This window comes from Molothrus ater, chromosome 34 (genome assembly GCF_012460135.2).
Source record: "Molothrus ater isolate BHLD 08-10-18 breed brown headed cowbird chromosome 34, BPBGC_Mater_1.1, whole genome shotgun sequence".
In the NCBI taxonomy this organism is placed as follows: domain Eukaryota; kingdom Metazoa; phylum Chordata; class Aves; order Passeriformes; family Icteridae; genus Molothrus; species Molothrus ater.
This window is the reverse complement of record NC_071661.1, coordinates 292071-309782: the sequence shown is the minus strand read 5'-3', so window position 1 is coordinate 309782 and position 17712 is coordinate 292071. Positions and strand designations below refer to the sequence as shown.

At 46.1% G+C, this 17712-nt stretch overlaps 1 protein-coding gene and 1 pseudogene across 1 annotated transcript in view; both read right to left on the bottom strand.

Moving 5' to 3' along the window:
• Positions 1-17712, bottom strand: part of LOC129047051 (zinc finger protein 135-like) — a 208199-nt pseudogene that overhangs the window by 39271 nt on the left and 151216 nt on the right.
• The window catches only part of LOC129047054 (TOG array regulator of axonemal microtubules protein 2-like), a 28699-nt gene continuing 23864 nt past the window's right edge, over positions 12878-17712 (bottom strand). The window contains exons 13-15 of the mRNA XM_054518117.1: positions 16442-16658; positions 15275-15361; positions 12878-13113 (exon numbers count right to left, since the gene is read on the bottom strand). Of these exons, the coding sequence (XP_054374092.1) occupies positions 12878-13113; positions 15275-15361; positions 16442-16658 (540 nt within the window). The remainder of the gene's footprint in view (positions 13114-15274; positions 15362-16441; positions 16659-17712) is intronic.

The window sequence follows — 17712 nt, the reverse complement described above, 5'->3', positions numbered from 1 at the left end:
CCTAAACAAGAGCTGGGTTCAGAAAATCTGGTCCCAGTTGTGAATACAGACATCTCCTGAATATCTTCTCAGTGGGTTCTGAAAAGCTGACTTACCTACAGCTCCCACTGACTGGGAATCCCTGTCATTGAAAACCCTAAAAACCCACTGTTGCCTGAGTGCAGACTGCTGTGGTTCCTAATATGAAAATTCACTTTTGCATTTTTAATTTGAAAATATTCATCTTTGCTCCAGCCACATATGATGTAATTTGTGATTTTCAAGGACCTGTTGCTAAAAGGTAGAAATTAATAAGTTTTAATACATCCTTGTAATGACACCCTCTAAAAATGAGCCAAACTTCCAGGGCTCCAGAACATCCATTTAAGTTAAAGAGTTTTGTAAGTGAAAGTTTCACTATCTTCTAGGAAAATGAGGGACGAGGAGAGCTTTCTGCTGGGAAGTTTCAACTGAGTATGATCATGGCTCCTTTTATACACACCATAAATAGTTCATAATTTTGAAACCATCTATTTTTCCAATTAAGATGTCAATGAAAAAAAGAAAAAGCAATGGATCACACAGGGCTGGTCTTAAAAAGCCAACATCAACCTTAATTCTGTGTTGACACTTCATAGCTTATTTTCCAATACTTAATTTCCCACCCTCACAGGATTAACATTTACTTCAATTGTCACTGCAGCATAACATTAGTACAAAACAAGGATTTTTCTCATTACTTATATATCATGAGGTTCCCTCAATTTAGCTTGTGCTAAAATAATCCCAAAATTGACAAGGATGTTTCCCATCTATGCTCCTACTTCCACACTCAGCCCTGCAATGACTTCTGGGATAGTTTTGGCTACTGGATTTTGAAGGCACATAGTGATACTGCTTGAAGTATATCAGTTTCATTTTCAAATGTAATAAAAAGTAAGAGCCCTACAGTTTCCCATCAGAGTGCACTGCTTCAATCTCCTCACAGAGCTTTGCAACCAAAATGATGGGCTTTATTTCCTCAGGAGAGGAAAAAGAATAGAACTTAAAATGCAACAATAAAAATCTAGCATAATAATGAATCTTAGCCTATTTTTTTCATTAAAGCAATGCAAAAGACTGAACAATAGCTGATGAAATTTCCTCTAGAAGAACCTCCTTGCACAATATAAGTATTACACCAGCTGGAAATTGAACTGCATAACTTCTAATGCATTAGGATAGATGGATTAGGAGACAGATATTAGAATATTTTCTCACAATACCTTTGAAGAAGAAAGAATAAAAGAAAGAAAAAAAAAGAAATTAAAGTGAGCCTCTGACAACTATCAATATTTCAGACTACAAACTAAGCTCCCTATAATCAATTTTATTCCATGCTTCAAAAAAAAGATAAAGAAATTTTAAAAATTGTCTTAATACTTCTAATATATTCACATCCTGGACTGTAAACACCAAAACTATGGAAACAAACCCATTCTATGTACTTGAGCAGTTTTTTATTTGCATATAGAATGTTAAACTTAAGCCTAAGTAATCAACTGTGATTTTCATTCAGCATACACAGACTTCCCTTTATGATGGCAGGCAGTTTTTCTTGGGGACACTGCTGGAGTTTTGGGGATTTATTTGGAGTGAGAGGGATTGCTGATTTCAGAGATGCTAAAAGAAAAGTGTATCACTATAAGGATATTGGCATTTTAACTCAGTTTCTCATTGCAAAATGAATATCCCTATGACTGATACAAACTCCAAGGATTTTAGAACACCAAGGGACCATGAAGATAAATATTTTGGAGAGCAGCAGAGAAGGCACAAGCTGAAGAGAAGGGTGCCTCCCTGTGGCAGACAGATACAGGAGAGGCCAGGCAAACTACTGAGCCTTAGTTCCAGTTTCTTTTTCCATCTTTTTTCCATATGGACTCAAGCAGCCATAGCATCAAATGTTCCTGGGAGCAAGCTCTCTTTTTATGCTGTGAAAATCACCACGGCAAAAACACACAGAGAAACAGAGGAAAAAATATACCTACAGAACATCTACACAGGCAAAAAGCGTCACAAGTTTTCCCAAATTTGGGAGTTTAAAGTTTAAAGCTTATGCTGTATATTGATTTTTAATTAAAACTAATTTAATTACAGAAGCTTCTACCTTGACATCATCCGAATATAGACACAGGCACATTTTTACAAATTCAGATGATCTTTTTTTTTTTTTGCTGAGCACCAGTTAACATCTAATTTTTCTTGATGGTCCCTTTCCATTCTCTGCTTCTAAATCTTCCAAGTCAGTTCCTTCTTTCCTGCAGAGTCCTACTCTTGTAAGGACTCCATAGTGCCTTTACTACAAGTTCCTTTTTCCTTATTTTTCCGTACTTCCTGAAGCATGTCACTTTTAAAACTCACTCTAAAGTTATCACAGCACTAGTTGGCCTTCTGCCATTATTTAGGCCAAACCTAATCTAGCCAGTCAAATCTCTAGAAAAAACTGTATTTTTATCTGAATGAAGACTGCATCAGCAACAGTAAAGGTAATTATATTATCCAGATATCATCATCCCATACAGGTTGTTGAAGCATTTTCAGATGTTTCATCTTATTTCAGAAACAAATATTTTTGAGAGACATGTTATTTCAATTTTTTCTTTTCTTTTTTTTTTTTTTGTTTTTTAAGATCTTATTCTCTTTAGGTTGTTTTTCCTTTCTTCACTGGTAGAGTGGAAGGATGACAGAAAGAAATGGAGGAACTAAAATCAGAAACCAGCTACACCATGCCAATTTCTTGCTATCATTCTCTGCTTGCTTTTCCTGCACAGTCCTTTAATTATATCAGATACTATTAAAGATTCAGCACATGATTTTGAATTTTATTTGATACAGAAAATCACATATCATTGAAATTCAAACAGAAAGCAAAAATAGTTTGTCCTTATAAATTCAGGATAGGTATATAAAACACCTTCAAGGGGACTTGTGCATGCATGATGATACCAGTCCTTCACTTTGGGTAAAATAGGCATCTGTAAGATCAAGACAAAAGAAAAAACCAGCCATATTTTAGGAAGAATAAAATTATCCTTTTGCAATCTAAGTGAGAAATTTGGATTTAGGAGATGTAGGATCACTGCCTGGTTGCAGAGAACTTTTCCTGCAGTGGCTTTTCCTGCATATTACCCCAAGAGGAACTAAGATTGAATGTTAAATTCTTCACTACAATAGTAAAATAAACTTTCAATATTTAATGAAACCAATAAATAATAGATTGCAGTTGTCAACCTAAAACCATTTTAAAGACAGAATAATTATTATCCAAACACACTCAACTGAGCTAACAGGCTAAGTCAGGGGTTTTGGTTTTAAAATACACCAAAAAATCTTCAGCTATTTTTTCCTCTGTTCTAGAGCCTGCTGTAGGCAGATGAAACCTATCATGGTTATCATTGTATTCTGAATTAGTTTATTTGAAAATAATTTTGAAGTCAAGGTCTTGTGATGCTTTATGACCTCCTTTACTCTTCCTCTGAAATATTCTTGGATGGACTTAAAAGAGGGCTGCACATATGGTCTACCCAGATTAAACAAGGAGGTAGGAAGGTCAGATTATTACCAGAATAATTTATATTTCCTTTTGCATTGGCTGTGTACTACATGAGCTGTAAGCAAATGAGACTCCCCAAAATTTATAGTTCAGCTACACTTTGGATTGAAAATCAGACTGGGGAGAAAAGAGATTTTACAATAAGCAGAGAACAGGAATCACGATCAAAAACTGGAGATGAGCAGATGGTGATTAGAAATATCTTACCAAGAACCTGAAATGCAGCTCTTCCTGCAGCATATACTTCACCTATTGTACTCATTTAAGTTAGTATTTCAGATTTTGAAATTTGTAATCACTTGATCAGGGAAAAGAGATCTTTTTTCTTCAGTCTCTCTCTACACAGCAGTGAAGCCAACCACTCAGTGGCCATTATACTGTACTCCTGCAACTGAAGGCAACACTCCACTGAAAGAGGCTGCACTGTTCCTTTGATGATAGCCTGATTCCTCTTTAAGAAGTTTCTTGTGACTGTGGTCACAAGGGTTTTCAGGATGAAGAAGAGACGAGAATGTTGACTCCATGATCAGAAGGCTTGATTTATTATTTTATGATATATGTTACATTAAGACTATACTAAAAAGCAATAGAAAGGAAAAGTTTCTTCAGCAGCTAGCTAAGCTAAGAATAGAAAAGAATGAATAACAAAGATCTGTGTCTCAGACAGAGCAAGAGCCAGCTCTGCCATGAGTGGTCAAGAAATCCAAACACCCACAGGAGACCAATCACCTGTTACATTCCACAGCAGCAGATAACCATTGTTTACTTTGGTTGCTGAACTGCAGCTTGTCACAAGGAAAAATCCTAAGAAAGGATTTTTCATGAAAGATGTCTGCGACATGTCACCTTTTTTTATTTAGTTAAATTAAAAGAAAAAAGTGTTTGTAATTTTCTCTGCTGTACTCATGCCGAAGAAAAAGACAAACACTTGACAGGTTATCTGTTGCCAATCAAACTCCACTCAAGTGCTCCTGTGGAATGCACTGGGAATTTCTTCACCTGTAGAACATAAAATTCTATCATATTACTAAAACAATTCTATAATATAAGAAAATGCAAAAACAATGCAAAGAAAATTCAAGTCCAAGCAGCTGAGTTTCAGGAAAAGTCCATGGCTTGAAGATGTTCCTCTTTGCCATATCTGAAAGTTTCTTTTGGTCCTGAAACAGGCTTGCTACAGAAAAGTCCATCAATATTTATCAAAAGTCCATTGACAGTCTTCAAACAATTTTGAGAAAATTAGAAAATTTCTGAAATGTCTTGCCACAGCCCTTCATTGAACAACTTGGGCTGAAGCCAATCCCTGGCTCCTCAATGCCTCTGAGCTGCTGCCAGCTCTTTCACCCTTTTTTATTCAATTTAATTTTTTTTTTTTTTTTTTTTTTTTTTTTTTTTTTTTTTTTTTTTTTTGTCTTGTCGGAAAGAGCAGCAGCAGAGGAGCCAGAGAGAGGCCCTTGGGGGCCCTGGCCCATGTGGAAGGATCAGGAACCCCAGACCTGGCCCACAGAAAGGTGGCCCAGGACCAGAAGGGGGAAGCAAAGCCCCCAAACCCAACAGGAGGCTGGGAGGTGGCCCTGGCCCAAGCAACCAAGCCAGACAGCCCAGGCCCAGCCCCCGAGGCAGGCTCTGCATTGGCACAGACCCGCACCCTGCTGCCAGTACAATGGCAGAAGGGGTGACCAAACGCTTCCTTTCCCCAAAATCACCGAGGCATGCCGGCAATGGGAAGACAGAAGCTGTCCCGAGAAACTTCGTCTCGGGTCTGGGGATGTCCTTTCCCCACAGCAGACAAGCGATGCTCGCTTCCTGCTGTGCCCTCTGCCTCTGCAATGCAAATGCAAAAGGTGTTCCTCCCATCTGCCTCACGGCACCACCGCCACCCGCTCTGGGCTGGGGACCAGGGGCAGAACTTTCGGGACCCACCTCCCCCTCGCCGCTGGGGCGCGCGAGGGGCGGCAGAGAGATTCGCATCCCCCAGGGGAAAAACCCGGACCAAACACCCCCCAACCCGCCAAGAATGCTGATCTTGAAAACAGGCAGTCGCGCTGCGCCCACAGCCAGCTGTCGGGCCATGCCTCCTCCACGGAAGGACAGGCTGACGCCCTCTTCCCCTGTCCCAGCTCCCCCCGTAGGGGCAGCCCCGGGACAACCCGAAAAACTCGGGGAGGAAGTCACGCTGGATGCAGGAGGCGCCTCTGCTTCTGCCGCCGGCTCCAAGGCAGCCTCTGACGCGGACATGGAGAACGGAGTCCCCGCAGGGGCAGGCAGCGGGGCCGCCTGGGGAGGCGGCGGGGGCGGCGGGGGCGGCACGGGGTCGGCAGCTTCTTCTGCGCCGGACTCTGACATCGGCCGCGGAACCGCAGTCGCAGAAGGCGGCGGGACGGCCGGGGGGAGCGGTGGATCGCTGTTGCCCAGCAACATCGGCGCAGCCGCGGGAAGCGGTGTCTCTGAGATAGATGCAGGCAGGGAAGCCGGTGGAACCGCGGCTGGAGCGCCCACAGGCTCCCCCGGAGGGGCGGCCGCGGGACGGGCCGCGGGGGGAACCGCCCGCACCCGCGGGGCGGGTTGGGGCGGCGCCCGCGGCGCTGGCCGGGGCGGTGCCCGTGGCGCTGGCCGGGGCGGTGCTCGCGGCGCTGGCCGGGGCGGCGCCGCCCACTCCCATCCCCCCTGAGAGCAACGGGAGGGGGGAACAAACGGCTCCGTCTGAGCATGCTCCGAAGACGCAGTAAAAAAAACTTCGGCTGCGGGCGAAACTTCGCCCCCCCACTGTGGTTCAGGGGGGCTGGAAAGCAACAGAGCGTCCCCCTCCAAAGGGTATTCCCCCGGAATTGGGGGGAACGGGGCTTGCCCCTTGCAGTTAGCAATCCAGGGAAAAACAGCTGCTCTCCGTTTCAAGACTAGAAAGAGCTTCAAAAAGGTTGGATAAATCAAGGGGCATCCGAACCCCCGGTATAAAAAGAATTGGAAAATGGAGCCCATACACTCCCAGACAAACATATCGAGGGCATATAGCACATTCGTAAAAAACCCAAAGAGCTTTGCCCATCGAAAAAAATCATAGAGATCTGCCTCCAACAGGAGAATTCTGTCCTCTTCACCCCATTTTTGCCAGAGGGCAATAAGTTTCTCCTCTGAAGGGGAGAATGGAACCTCATCCTCTAGGGGAGGAGTCCTCCAGATGAGCAGCCACAAACTGCGACTGACCTCATCTTCAGGAGGGGAAAAACCAACAGTACCTTGTGACAGTGTCCAGGACTCTCTGGCTATCTGCACGGTGCTGCTGAGCTTTCCGAACATCTTCCTGGAGGCTTTTCAGAAGGTTCCCTTAGTGGTCAGCCTTGCTGTGAACTCTGTCCAAATTCGGATCTTCAGTTCTTCAGCTCCTGGCTAGAATCCACTTCTGTGGTCACTTGTGAAGCAACCATCAATGCCACACATTCAGGGTTTACCCAGTGCAGCAATGCTCCTCTGGTGGTCTCACCCAGTGATGATTGTCCTCCTCAGTCGGGGGTCACCAATTGTGACTGTGGTCACAAGGGTTTTCAGGATGAAGAAGAGACGAGAATGTTGACTCCATGATCAGAAGGCTTGATTTATTATTTTATGATATATGTTACATTAAGACTATACTAAAAAGCAATAGAAAGGAAAAGGTTTCTTGAGAAGCTAGCTAAGCTAAGAATAGAAAAGAATGAATAACAAGGATCTGTGTCTCAGACAGAGCAAGAGCCAGCTCTGCCATGAGTGGTCAAGAAATCCAAACACCCACAGGAGACCAATCACCTGTTGCATTCCACAGCAGCAGATAACCATTGTTTACTTTGGTTGCTGAACTGCAGCTTGTCACAAGGAAAAATCCTAAGAAAGGATTTTTCATGAAAGATGTCTGCGACACAGTCCCCTGCTCCTCCTGCTGTTGGACCCCAACCCTAAACACCACCCCTACCCTGTCATGTAAAATCCATGACCCTCCGCCCCTCGTTTCTTGTCTTGGTCCCTGGCACAATAAAGGATCCTGGGTTTTGCTAAACCCAGACCCGTCCTGTTGCCTTCCTGTCCCTGTTGGTCACCGGTGGCTGCCTGAGGTCTGAGACTCTGGGGCCTGGGGGAGTTGTTACACCACAGGCCCCTGGACACGAATGCCAGCCCTTTGCCATGGGAAACAAAACTCACCACTCCAGTGTCCTGATGTCAGTTTGCAGGAGGCACTTGGCACTGCCAGGGCAGCCCGAGTTGGAGGTGGTGGTGGGTTGGATCTGGGAGACACCCTGTGCCGTTTGGGATTTCAGGAGGCGGCCGCCCAACTGGGGCCACAGGCCCCTGGGCTGAACGCAGGCCTTTCTCCATTGGAAACAAAACTCACCACCCCAGTTTCCTGATGTCATTTTGCAGAAGGAGCTTGGCACTGCCAGGGCAGCCCAAGTTGGAGATGCTGGCAGCTTGGGTCTGGGAGATGCTGTGCGCCATTCGGAATTTCAGGAGGCGGCAGCGCAGCTGGGGCCACGGGCACCTGGACAGGAATGCCAACCCTTTTCATGGGAATCAAAACTCACAAATCCAGTTTCCTGATGTCAGTTTGCAGGAGGCGCTTGGCACTGCCAGGGCAGCCTGAGTTGGAGGTGGTGGCAGGTTGCCTCTGGGAGACATCCTGCGCTGTTTGGGATTTCAGGAGGCAGCAGCCCACTCGGGGTCACAGGTCCTGGACATGAACACTGGTGGAGGAAAGATCCAATGTTAAAAGCATCATCCAGGCAATGCTCTTTTGACAAGTTCTGCCCTGAGCTTTCCTTAAGAAGATCTGAAACGTTCAATGTCACCAGCAAAGGCTCCTGCAATGGCTGCAGGCCAGCAGAGCAGGGCTGTCAGCTGTGAAACAAGTGCTGCCACAAAGCAGCAGCTCCCCCAGGGCAGCAAATCAAGAGCTGGGAAGGATCTGATCTGACGGCCAAACCTCCTTAGCTCCTTCTGAAAGAGCAGGAACAGTTCCTCATTCCAATGTGGTGGAATGCTAGGCACCACAGCTCCAGGTGAGGACTGGACACAAGTTTGCTCCCACTGAGTGCTGTGATGGGTTCTGCAGGAGCTCTGGGCCCCTGTGCTTGCCATGCACAATGAGGAGAGAAGGAGCCAAGTGCACTGATATGGAAAATGGATATGTAAAAAGTTTTTAGAGCCTAATAGAAGGCCCACACAGTATGAATCTGTATATAAATCTTGAGACAAGAAATGCTAACTTAAAAATGCCATGGAATAGGACAGATATTGTTGAGAGAGAAATGGAGCTAGAAAAAATTTTCAAAAGATGGCCTTGCAAATAAGACTTTGGAAAAATAAAGCTATGAAAGATGCATTGTAGAGGGACCCACAAGGGGTAGTTTGAAATAATTGGCTTTAAGGCATCTACAACATGGCGTGGAAAAAAGCAGATAGACCAAGAAACACTTAAAACGTATTATAATTAGGAAATAGTCAGCTTCTGATTGTGATGGTGTGAATTATAACATCTGTATTGTCTCACCCTTCTCATGAGACTGAAAATGGAACAAAAGTTTTTAAAACACCTCTCAGTTGTCCCATTTCTAGGTCCAGAAAAGAGTATTATCCAACACACTGACACACCTTTGCCTCAAGCATAGCCCAGCCTGCACCAAACACACTGAAAGTTTTCCCCTTTGGCCCGTGCCTTGAAACATCAGGTCTGCTGTTTGACAGCTCAGGTTGGTTTGGTGTCAAGGAGTTTCCCTCAGAAATACTGGGTTTGTCTTCCTCTGTGCCTTTCCCTCAGCAGCCTTGGGGATGCTCCTGTGTGAAGCCATCTGTCTCACACAGTTTGAGACAACTTAAAACAGGATATTGTGCAATAAGTCATCTCCTCTAAAGTGTTCCAACGATCCCTTTCCAGCAATAGGAAATTATTACTAATAGATGAAAGTGGGAAAAACCCCAACAGTTTATTAACAAACAGAATCCCCCCATGACATGTGTTCCAAGAAGGCGCCGGGTTCTCTCTCGGGAAGAACAGGAGCTGTCACGGAGCAGTTCCAGCAGCTGATGGAAGCTTGGTGGCTCGTGCGGCATCGACTTTCTCCCATGGCAGAGCTCCCTGGAACGGTCAGGGCAGGGGAAGCAGCTGGGCTGGAGCCCCTCGCTGTCTTTCCTCCCCGGCGTGGCTCAGCTCACAGACTCTCGGGCTGGGAGCGGGGCCGCTCCGCTTCTGCTGGCACCATGTCCCTGGGCTTGGACAAACAGTTTTCTGCCAGGAGAGCCCTGCACACTGCTCCACAGATCTCCCAGAAAGGCCCAAACCAACTCCAAACACTCTGTCTGCAGCAGCTTTTCACAAAGGCCTGCAGAAATCCAGGACAGCTGCAAGTGAGTGTCGGAAGGCTCTTGTCTTGATCCTGACAGCAGAATTCTTGATGATCTTGTGCAATTTTATTCAGATGTAACATGAGAGCTGAGGTTTTTTTGTTAAAATATTTCATGATGAGTAACAAGCCTTGGGAGCATGAGGTACAGGACTGACATGCGAAAGCATGAGCATATCCTCCAAAGTGGCCAGTTTAATTGTCCATTTTATTACTCTTGTATTTACTCCACACTAATAAGGAAAACCAAGCTTTGCTTGGAGGCAAAACAGGCATGGGATATGCTACGGTCCCTCACAGGCTCACCAGGGCTGGCAGTGACAAAGCAGGCAGTCTGCTTCATTGTGAACCATTACAGAGCCACATCCCAATCTGGTTTAAGTAGCGTGGTATTATTAAGAGCTCCTTTTCTGCATGAGATACACAAAGGAGATCCCAAATGATTTTCATGCAAGCATGCAGTAAAGAACTGGTCCTGCTATCCTAATGAAGGATGGCTTTGGCAATTACACTCTTCCCATTCATCTTGGGATGCAGACACTTCAGGTTCTCCCCTACACCCTTGCAAGGCTGGCAGTCGCTGTTTCCCATTTCCTGTTCTTCCCTAGAGATGGTGCAGTGGCTGCTTTGAAACAAAAAGCCCTGAGATCTGGACAGCTCGAAGGAGCATGAAATGCTAATTAAACGCTCATATTGGTAATACCCAGGTCTGCACTTCCCAGTCCTCTGAAGCAGTAGCAGGAGGACCATGCATCATTCCTGCTGGTGGATGTTCATGTTTCTGATGTGCAAGAGCAATGGCTTTGAGGAAGGACAAAAATGCCCCTGTTCAAACAGTGGGTGTGCAAGGAAATATGAAGTTTCACAGCCTTTTCTAGGATATTTCAGAAAGATCTAAGAGAATATTGTGGCATGGAGTAGGTCCCTAATTTTGTCTCCAGAGAAATCCCCAAAGGGCACATTCTCTCTGCTGCTGATGGCAACCCCATAAGCTCATGGACCCATTTTCCCTGCAATGTGCCACCCTCCCTGGGCTTTACTAGGCCAGGACTAGACCCAGAGCAAAGCAAACACATGCAGCCAGGTGACATTGTGTGACATCAGAAGCTGGCAACCATGAGGACTTTGCTGTCAAAAGGTTACAGTTTGCACTGGGCCCAGAAGTGTTTTTCCCTAAGACAAAGCAAATTGAAATGTGAAGTTTCAAATTCCAAATGATTATGAAAGGAAACTGCAGAATAATTTCTGGAAGGGCAGCATTGTCAATGATCATGCAGCCCACCAACAGCTGGAGCTGAATCCAGAATTGCTTCTTCCAGCTGCAGGAATTCATTACACTGGCAAGCACTGGTCCATGGGAACAAATGATCCCCAGGCTCTGGGCTGAATGGCACCCAGGCTGCAGTACAGATTGGAGGAACCCTTGTCACTTGTTATTGGCCTCCCAGGGCACTCATCCCTCTGCAAACAAGGTGCAAACAACACAGCTGGACTGCTGTCCCGCGTAAATATACATACAGGTGACTTTGCCAAAGCAGTGCATAATTTCCCAGTGAAATGCATGACCTCTTCTTACCTATGAAATTGTGATTGAAGACACCTGTGAGCCAGATCTGTGGGAGGTTGCAAAGGAGCAAAGCTTTGGGATTTGGGCACACTTCTCTTGGTTTCTTTGCTCAGGCCTTTGGTGAGCACAGAACACACCTAGGTAGAAAACCTTTGACTATACAGGATCTTTTGGATCCATTGTTCCCCAAACAGGTCAATGGTGGCCCCGTTGTAATGCCAAGTAACAAAGAGCAGCACAAATGACACAAAGAAAACACGGCCAAAGAGGAAGAGGAGAGGCCCAATGAGGAAAGGATGTGGTGAGACACTGGCACATTGAGTGAGCTGCACTCCCATAATCTCTAGGCTAGCAGGTCCTGGTCTCACATTCTCCTCTTGGTTTATTTAAGTTTTATTTGTTTATTTACTTTTTTCATCATCAAAATTATATATAGTTAAAAATACGTCATCAAATTTTACAGATACAATCAAAACACATTAATTCAAAACTACATCTAAAGATCAGAACATATGTACAGCTGTAACTATGAAGCCTAATGCATCAATCCTATTCTTCAAACACTCTTCATGCAGGCAGCAGCTTCTTCCTGAGCTTGGAGGAAAGAGAGCTCTTCTGGACGGGAGGTGAGGACTTTGTGGGTGAGGGAACATCGGAAGTGTCCAGAGAAAACTTCTCGTTAAGACTGTAACCAGCCAGATCTGCAAAATGGAGACACAAAGTTTAACAGTGGCCACCACGCAAACCTAAAGCATCCGAAGCTCCGTATTTCATGGGACACATTTCCTGCAAACTTCTAAACAGCTGCACAGGGAAACATGCTCCTGCTGGCAGACACCTGAGGCAGGCCAGGGCAAAACCCTGAGCCACTTGCCCAGAGCTAGCACAGGCACAGCCTGGCCTCTGGGCTGCCCTGGGACAGCAGGGAGCCCAGAGCCCTGTGCTCTCCAGGAATGGCTCAGCTGCACCTGCACCCTCCTGCTCCTCTGCCTGCCCCACAGCTCAGCAGCCCTGCAGCTCCAGGGGCACTGGCAGCAGCACAGCTCCTTGCAGGGGCACATGCAGGGCACAGCTGTTCCCTGGCAATGTGCACAGCCTCTCTGGGCTGCCACAAGACCCTTCCTCCCAACAGAGAGTGGCCCAGCTCCCCCCTCACCTCTGTGTGAGGCTGAGCCATGATTCCCTTCACCTTGTCCTCCATCTGGAGCTGCTTCAGGCCCCCCATGCCATGACCAGGAAGGGCGATGGAGAGAGTGGGGGCACATGCAAACCCTTCCTTTGGATTTCGTCTTTTTTGGCACAGCTAAAAAGGCAAATCCAGGGTGTCCAACTCAGCGCTTCCTCAGCCTTCTGGAGAACATCTCTCCTTCACCAGCCCAGCATTTTGGAGAGGTTTTCCCGCACGTGTGGAGGCTTGCTGGCAGCACATTTCTTCAGCTGGGTGCCCATCACCTTGTAGAGGGCAGAGGCGAGCTTGGTGGCCACGGTGCGGACACTGGCGCTCCGCACGGGCAGCGCCTTGTTCTCCAGGAAGGACCAGAGCACGGGCAGGGCGTCGCGCTGGACGACTGCAGGGCTCCTGGCATGGACCCACTGCACAAGCACTGCCGGGATAGAGACACAGCTCCTTAGCCACAACCTCAATGCAAACAAGGATCTACCTCTGCTTTTGCTTCTGGCAAGCCTCTCTGGCCAAGATCAGCAAAACAGCACACAGAGCCCCTTGATCCAGAAACGGGCAAAGCAGCTGATCATCCTGGAAACAGAACCACCAACCCCTCAGGACTAATTGCTCCAACCAGAGCCTTGTCCCTGTGGCAGACTTTGCACATTTATTAAATTATTTCACTATCTCTTTCTGCATGAACAATGAATGAAATGTCCAACTTCATTTTATTTCCATTAGGAACTTGTCTAAACCCACACTGAAGGTTTGGAAATGCACCATAGAGAGGAAATGGAGAGATTTCTAATAAAGGGATGATTCCATTTTTGTAACTTTGATGTCAAGTGCCAAATGTCTAATCTGGCTCTTCCCTGTGCTCAGTGGCACACAGCAAAGGGCAGGATTAGAACACACCTCAAAACTCCAGCCCACCAGAGATGGCTGCTGCCTGACAGCTGGATTAGAAACATCAGTGACCAGCTGGTGTCTTTGGCAGAATGCTTTTGGGGCTTCCAAGAAACAGCTGTTTCAAACCTCAGGGTGTCTTAGATAATTACCCAGACCCCATTGGTGTGGCATTTGAGCATCTCCACATTTTATTGCCACTTCCCCTCCCAATGTTAATGGCATTTTTCTTTTAATGTCCACTGAAATAGGGGCATAGAGAAAGAAAAATGCTACACGGGGGACTGAAATGTAACGAAAACACGAGTGTTTTCTCATTTTGTCTCTGAAATGTGCTCTCTGCCCATTTTCTGAACTGAACTGTATCAAACACAGACAAAAAGTTACTACCAACAGGCTTCTTGCATGGCAGATTTGGCTGAGAGACCAAAACCTGAACTGCTCTGGAGACCATTCTTATTTTCTGATCAGACAAAATGTTATCTAGCAGCCATTTAATATTCTGTGGTGGAAGAGACTTCATTTTCTCTGTGCTGTTAATCCACCAGCAGTCATCAACATTGAAAGAGCTCCTGCAAGTACCCAAAACCAATTCTGCTAAGCAGGAAAGGGTTATGGTACCATTTTAAAATGGGAATTCATTTGAGTTTAAATGCAATTAAAGACATCGGTGACTACTGAAGGTGAGGAACAGCTGTCTGTTCCTACTAAATCTCAGAGACAACATCTGCTCTTTCTAAAGTAGTCCTAATTTATGGTTAATTCCTTTATTTGAAAAAGAGATCAAAAGAACTGCTAAACTAAATTCCCTATTGCTGGAGATCTATTTATTCAATTGCTTTTTAAAGGGCCTTTGACATTCCCAATCGCCAAACGTGCCCTTTTGAGATTCCTAATGGAGACACAAAGTGTCTTAAACCTTGCATTTAAAGATGTTGGCATAATTAGCAGTGGATTTAGCCCCAGGTAAAGCAAGGTAATCAATTGTCTTCTCTACTATATATTGAGATTATCCTTTTTCCATTCCTTGGCTATTGCTGACATAGCAAGCTCCTCTGAGGAATCAATTATCAGCTGCATTTGTAGCATTTTGGACAGCGCTGGCACAGGCAGACACTGTTTGCACACCCTGAAAGGCTCAGTCCAAGGCCACTTGGACAGCACAGGCAGGGAGCCTCAGCACTCTGCTTCTGTCCCTGTGCCCCAGAGGCTGCCTTGCACTGAACCCATGCCTCTGATGCCTCTGTTGAGTTTTGACCTGAGCTGTGACCCCCAGGCTCTGCACGGTTCAGCCTCAAAACTTTCCAAGAGAAAAACAAGAATTCTGTGAGGACAAAACAAACTGATGCCCTGAAAGAGCATTTGCCACCATTTCCCCTCAAAGATCACAGATGTCCCTGAGCTTCCCAGAGAGGAGCCAGCTGGGGTATTTTCAGCCCCTCCCTTTCCTGGAGGTGGTTCTGAGATGCCCCAGTGAGAGCTCAGCCCCGAGGCCGAGCGCCGCCCCCATCTCAGATCTGCCCAGCTCTGCAGCAGCCAGGGAAATCCTGCCAAATCCACCTGCCTGGGCTATTGGGCAGCAGGGACAAGCTCAGCACCTCCTGATGTGGAGGAGCTGCTCTGCTGCCTGCTCACAGGCATTCCCTGTCAATACTCCCTGGGCAGAGCTCTTGGCTTAGAAGGGGAGGCCATACCTGTGATACGCTCGGTGACATCCAGCAGAGCTTGGCCACTCAGGTGATTCCATTGGTAGCTGAACTCTTTCAGCAGTGACACTTGATCTACAAGGGAAACACATGTTTCTGCTCACTTTTCTCAGGTCATAGGAGAAAGGACAGTGAGGAGGCAAAGGGCAGGGCCAAGACCATTTTATAAAATAAAGTACATTTCTGCAGATTTTTGAATCCTTTTCTTCTTTCCTTCCAGCATACTTGGCAGGGTTTAAAATTCCAAAAGAAAAGCTCTCCTTTCACATTTGTAAATCCAAAGTTGTCTGCTGTAGCAGGAGCTATGTTAAAACATTTCACATCAGGGACCTCGAGTTCAGTCACATGGAAGCAGTGAAAAGGTTTTGCATCCCAGAGCAAAAAGGAAGAAGCCCATACTTGGGTCACGGAAAGGCACTGAGTCAGGCAGTTCCTGAGTTCACAGAGCAGCTGGGGAGGAGAAAGTGGAAACTCCTCTTGAAGACCTGCCTCTTCAACACTCCTTTTTCCAGGCATATTTCCCCAGTGAGCATTCTCAGAGCTGACATAAATGTGTGTGGCAGAGGAATTTAGAGCAGCCCTTGCCTATGTAGTTAATTGCTGTGGCCATCTTGCTCCATGCAAAACAACATGTGGAACAAGGCATCATTGACAGCTGGGTTTATACCTGTTTGTTCTAGAGAAATGAACTTGGTGAATCATCAGTTCCCCTTTGAAAATAGAAGACAAAGAAGAAAAGTGGAAAATAGGCAGCTGATGCCTCTAATGTAGAGCCTTGCAGGTGGCTGCTCTGCAGAAGCTCTGATGGGTCAGTGTCCCTTCATGCCAACAGCAAAGCTGTTCATTTGGGAAGTCAGACGGGGCCCAAGCACACTCCAAACCCCCTTTGCCTCTGAACTGTAGCAAAGCTGTAGCCCAGGACTTGCTCTTCAGATGAGCAGCACAGAGCCAAGGGCTTCTGGGACTGTTGGGAAATGCTGCTGCACATTCCAGCCTGTTGGGGATGGTGCATAAGGACTGCAGCTGCACAGCTTCTGGTGGGTGTCAGCTGGAGTGTTCCACAGACAAGAGCAGCTGTCAAGGCACTCAGCGCTCTCTTGTGCAGGAGAGACAGAGACACAGTTGAGGAGAGTCCCTGCCAGGGCTCAGCCTTACCCAAATGAGCAATGGATTCTTCCAGTGCTTTCACAGCTGCCCCACGAACCCTGGGATCCTTTGAGTTCAGGTTCTTTGTTATTCCTTCCACCAAACCAATGATCACCGGGTTCAGGGCATCTTTCAGGGCTCCTGTGATTTCAGCCAGCACGTCCAGCGCCCTCTGCTTCACTTTCTTGTGGCTGTCAGATATCCTCAGGACAAAATAATCAAAAATCTGTGAAGAGAACAAGCAACATGAAAGCTGGATTCAAATGTCCTTGTTTGAAGAGTGGCTGTAGCAGTCAGCAATGTCAAAGATGAAAGTGATCCTTTCTCTCAGGCTAGCACTCGCTTGCACAATTTCACTGTTTTCCTGTGGGCCACTCACTGGAATGGTGGCGCAACCTCATGCTGGTTGAAAGATTTCTTCTGTTTTTAAGAGGTTGGGCTGGGGACAGAGTAGCCCCTATGGTATTTCTCTCCATCTATAAATCATTAAATCAATTCCTTTTATTAATGCTAAAGAGTACCTTTGCTTTGAATGGAAGCAGATGTTTACAATGCCTGGTTTTCTATACAGTTGCCTCAAGTACTGAGGGCAGTTCTGATTTTGCCAAAACTATGGCTGGAGGAGATCTAAGTTTTATTTTGTTTGTCTCAGAGCCAGTGTCTGGAGAAGTGCAGGGCTCTGGTCAACTCTTCCAGGATCCAGACCATTTCTCTAAGTAACAGGTAGACTTCCAAAATGGAATGTGCTGTACAGCTCTCATTAGAGCAGGTTCAGTCCCTTGACAGCCTCATTATCCTTTTCCTGGAAAAAGGGAAAAAGCAGCTACTGGGAGGAGAAGGCAGAGATGAGTCCTTAGCTGTTTCCATCCTTTTCCAAAGAGAAAAAAAGACCCCCCAAGAAGGGTGAGCACCGTCTTTACCAAGAGGAATAGGAACAAGGATGGAAAGGAGTAGCCAGAGTTGTGCCTGTGTAAGACAAGATGGAGTATATAGAAGTGTTGTTTTTGAAAAACCAAATGGGTTTAAACCAACCCAGCCTGATACTTCTCTTCCCTATGCAAACCCATTTTTGGTCTAGAGAACAATTGCCATGCTTTCAGGGGCTGGATTCCCTTCACTTAACCCAACTGGGAGTAGGAGACAGCAGCAGTTACACCAGCAGAAAATTCTGCCATCATCTGATGAACAGCATCAATAGGCACCTGCCAGACAAATACAGCTGGACTGAAATAACTTGTCCTGAAGACTGGACCTGAATTACATTTATCTGGGTAAGAGGG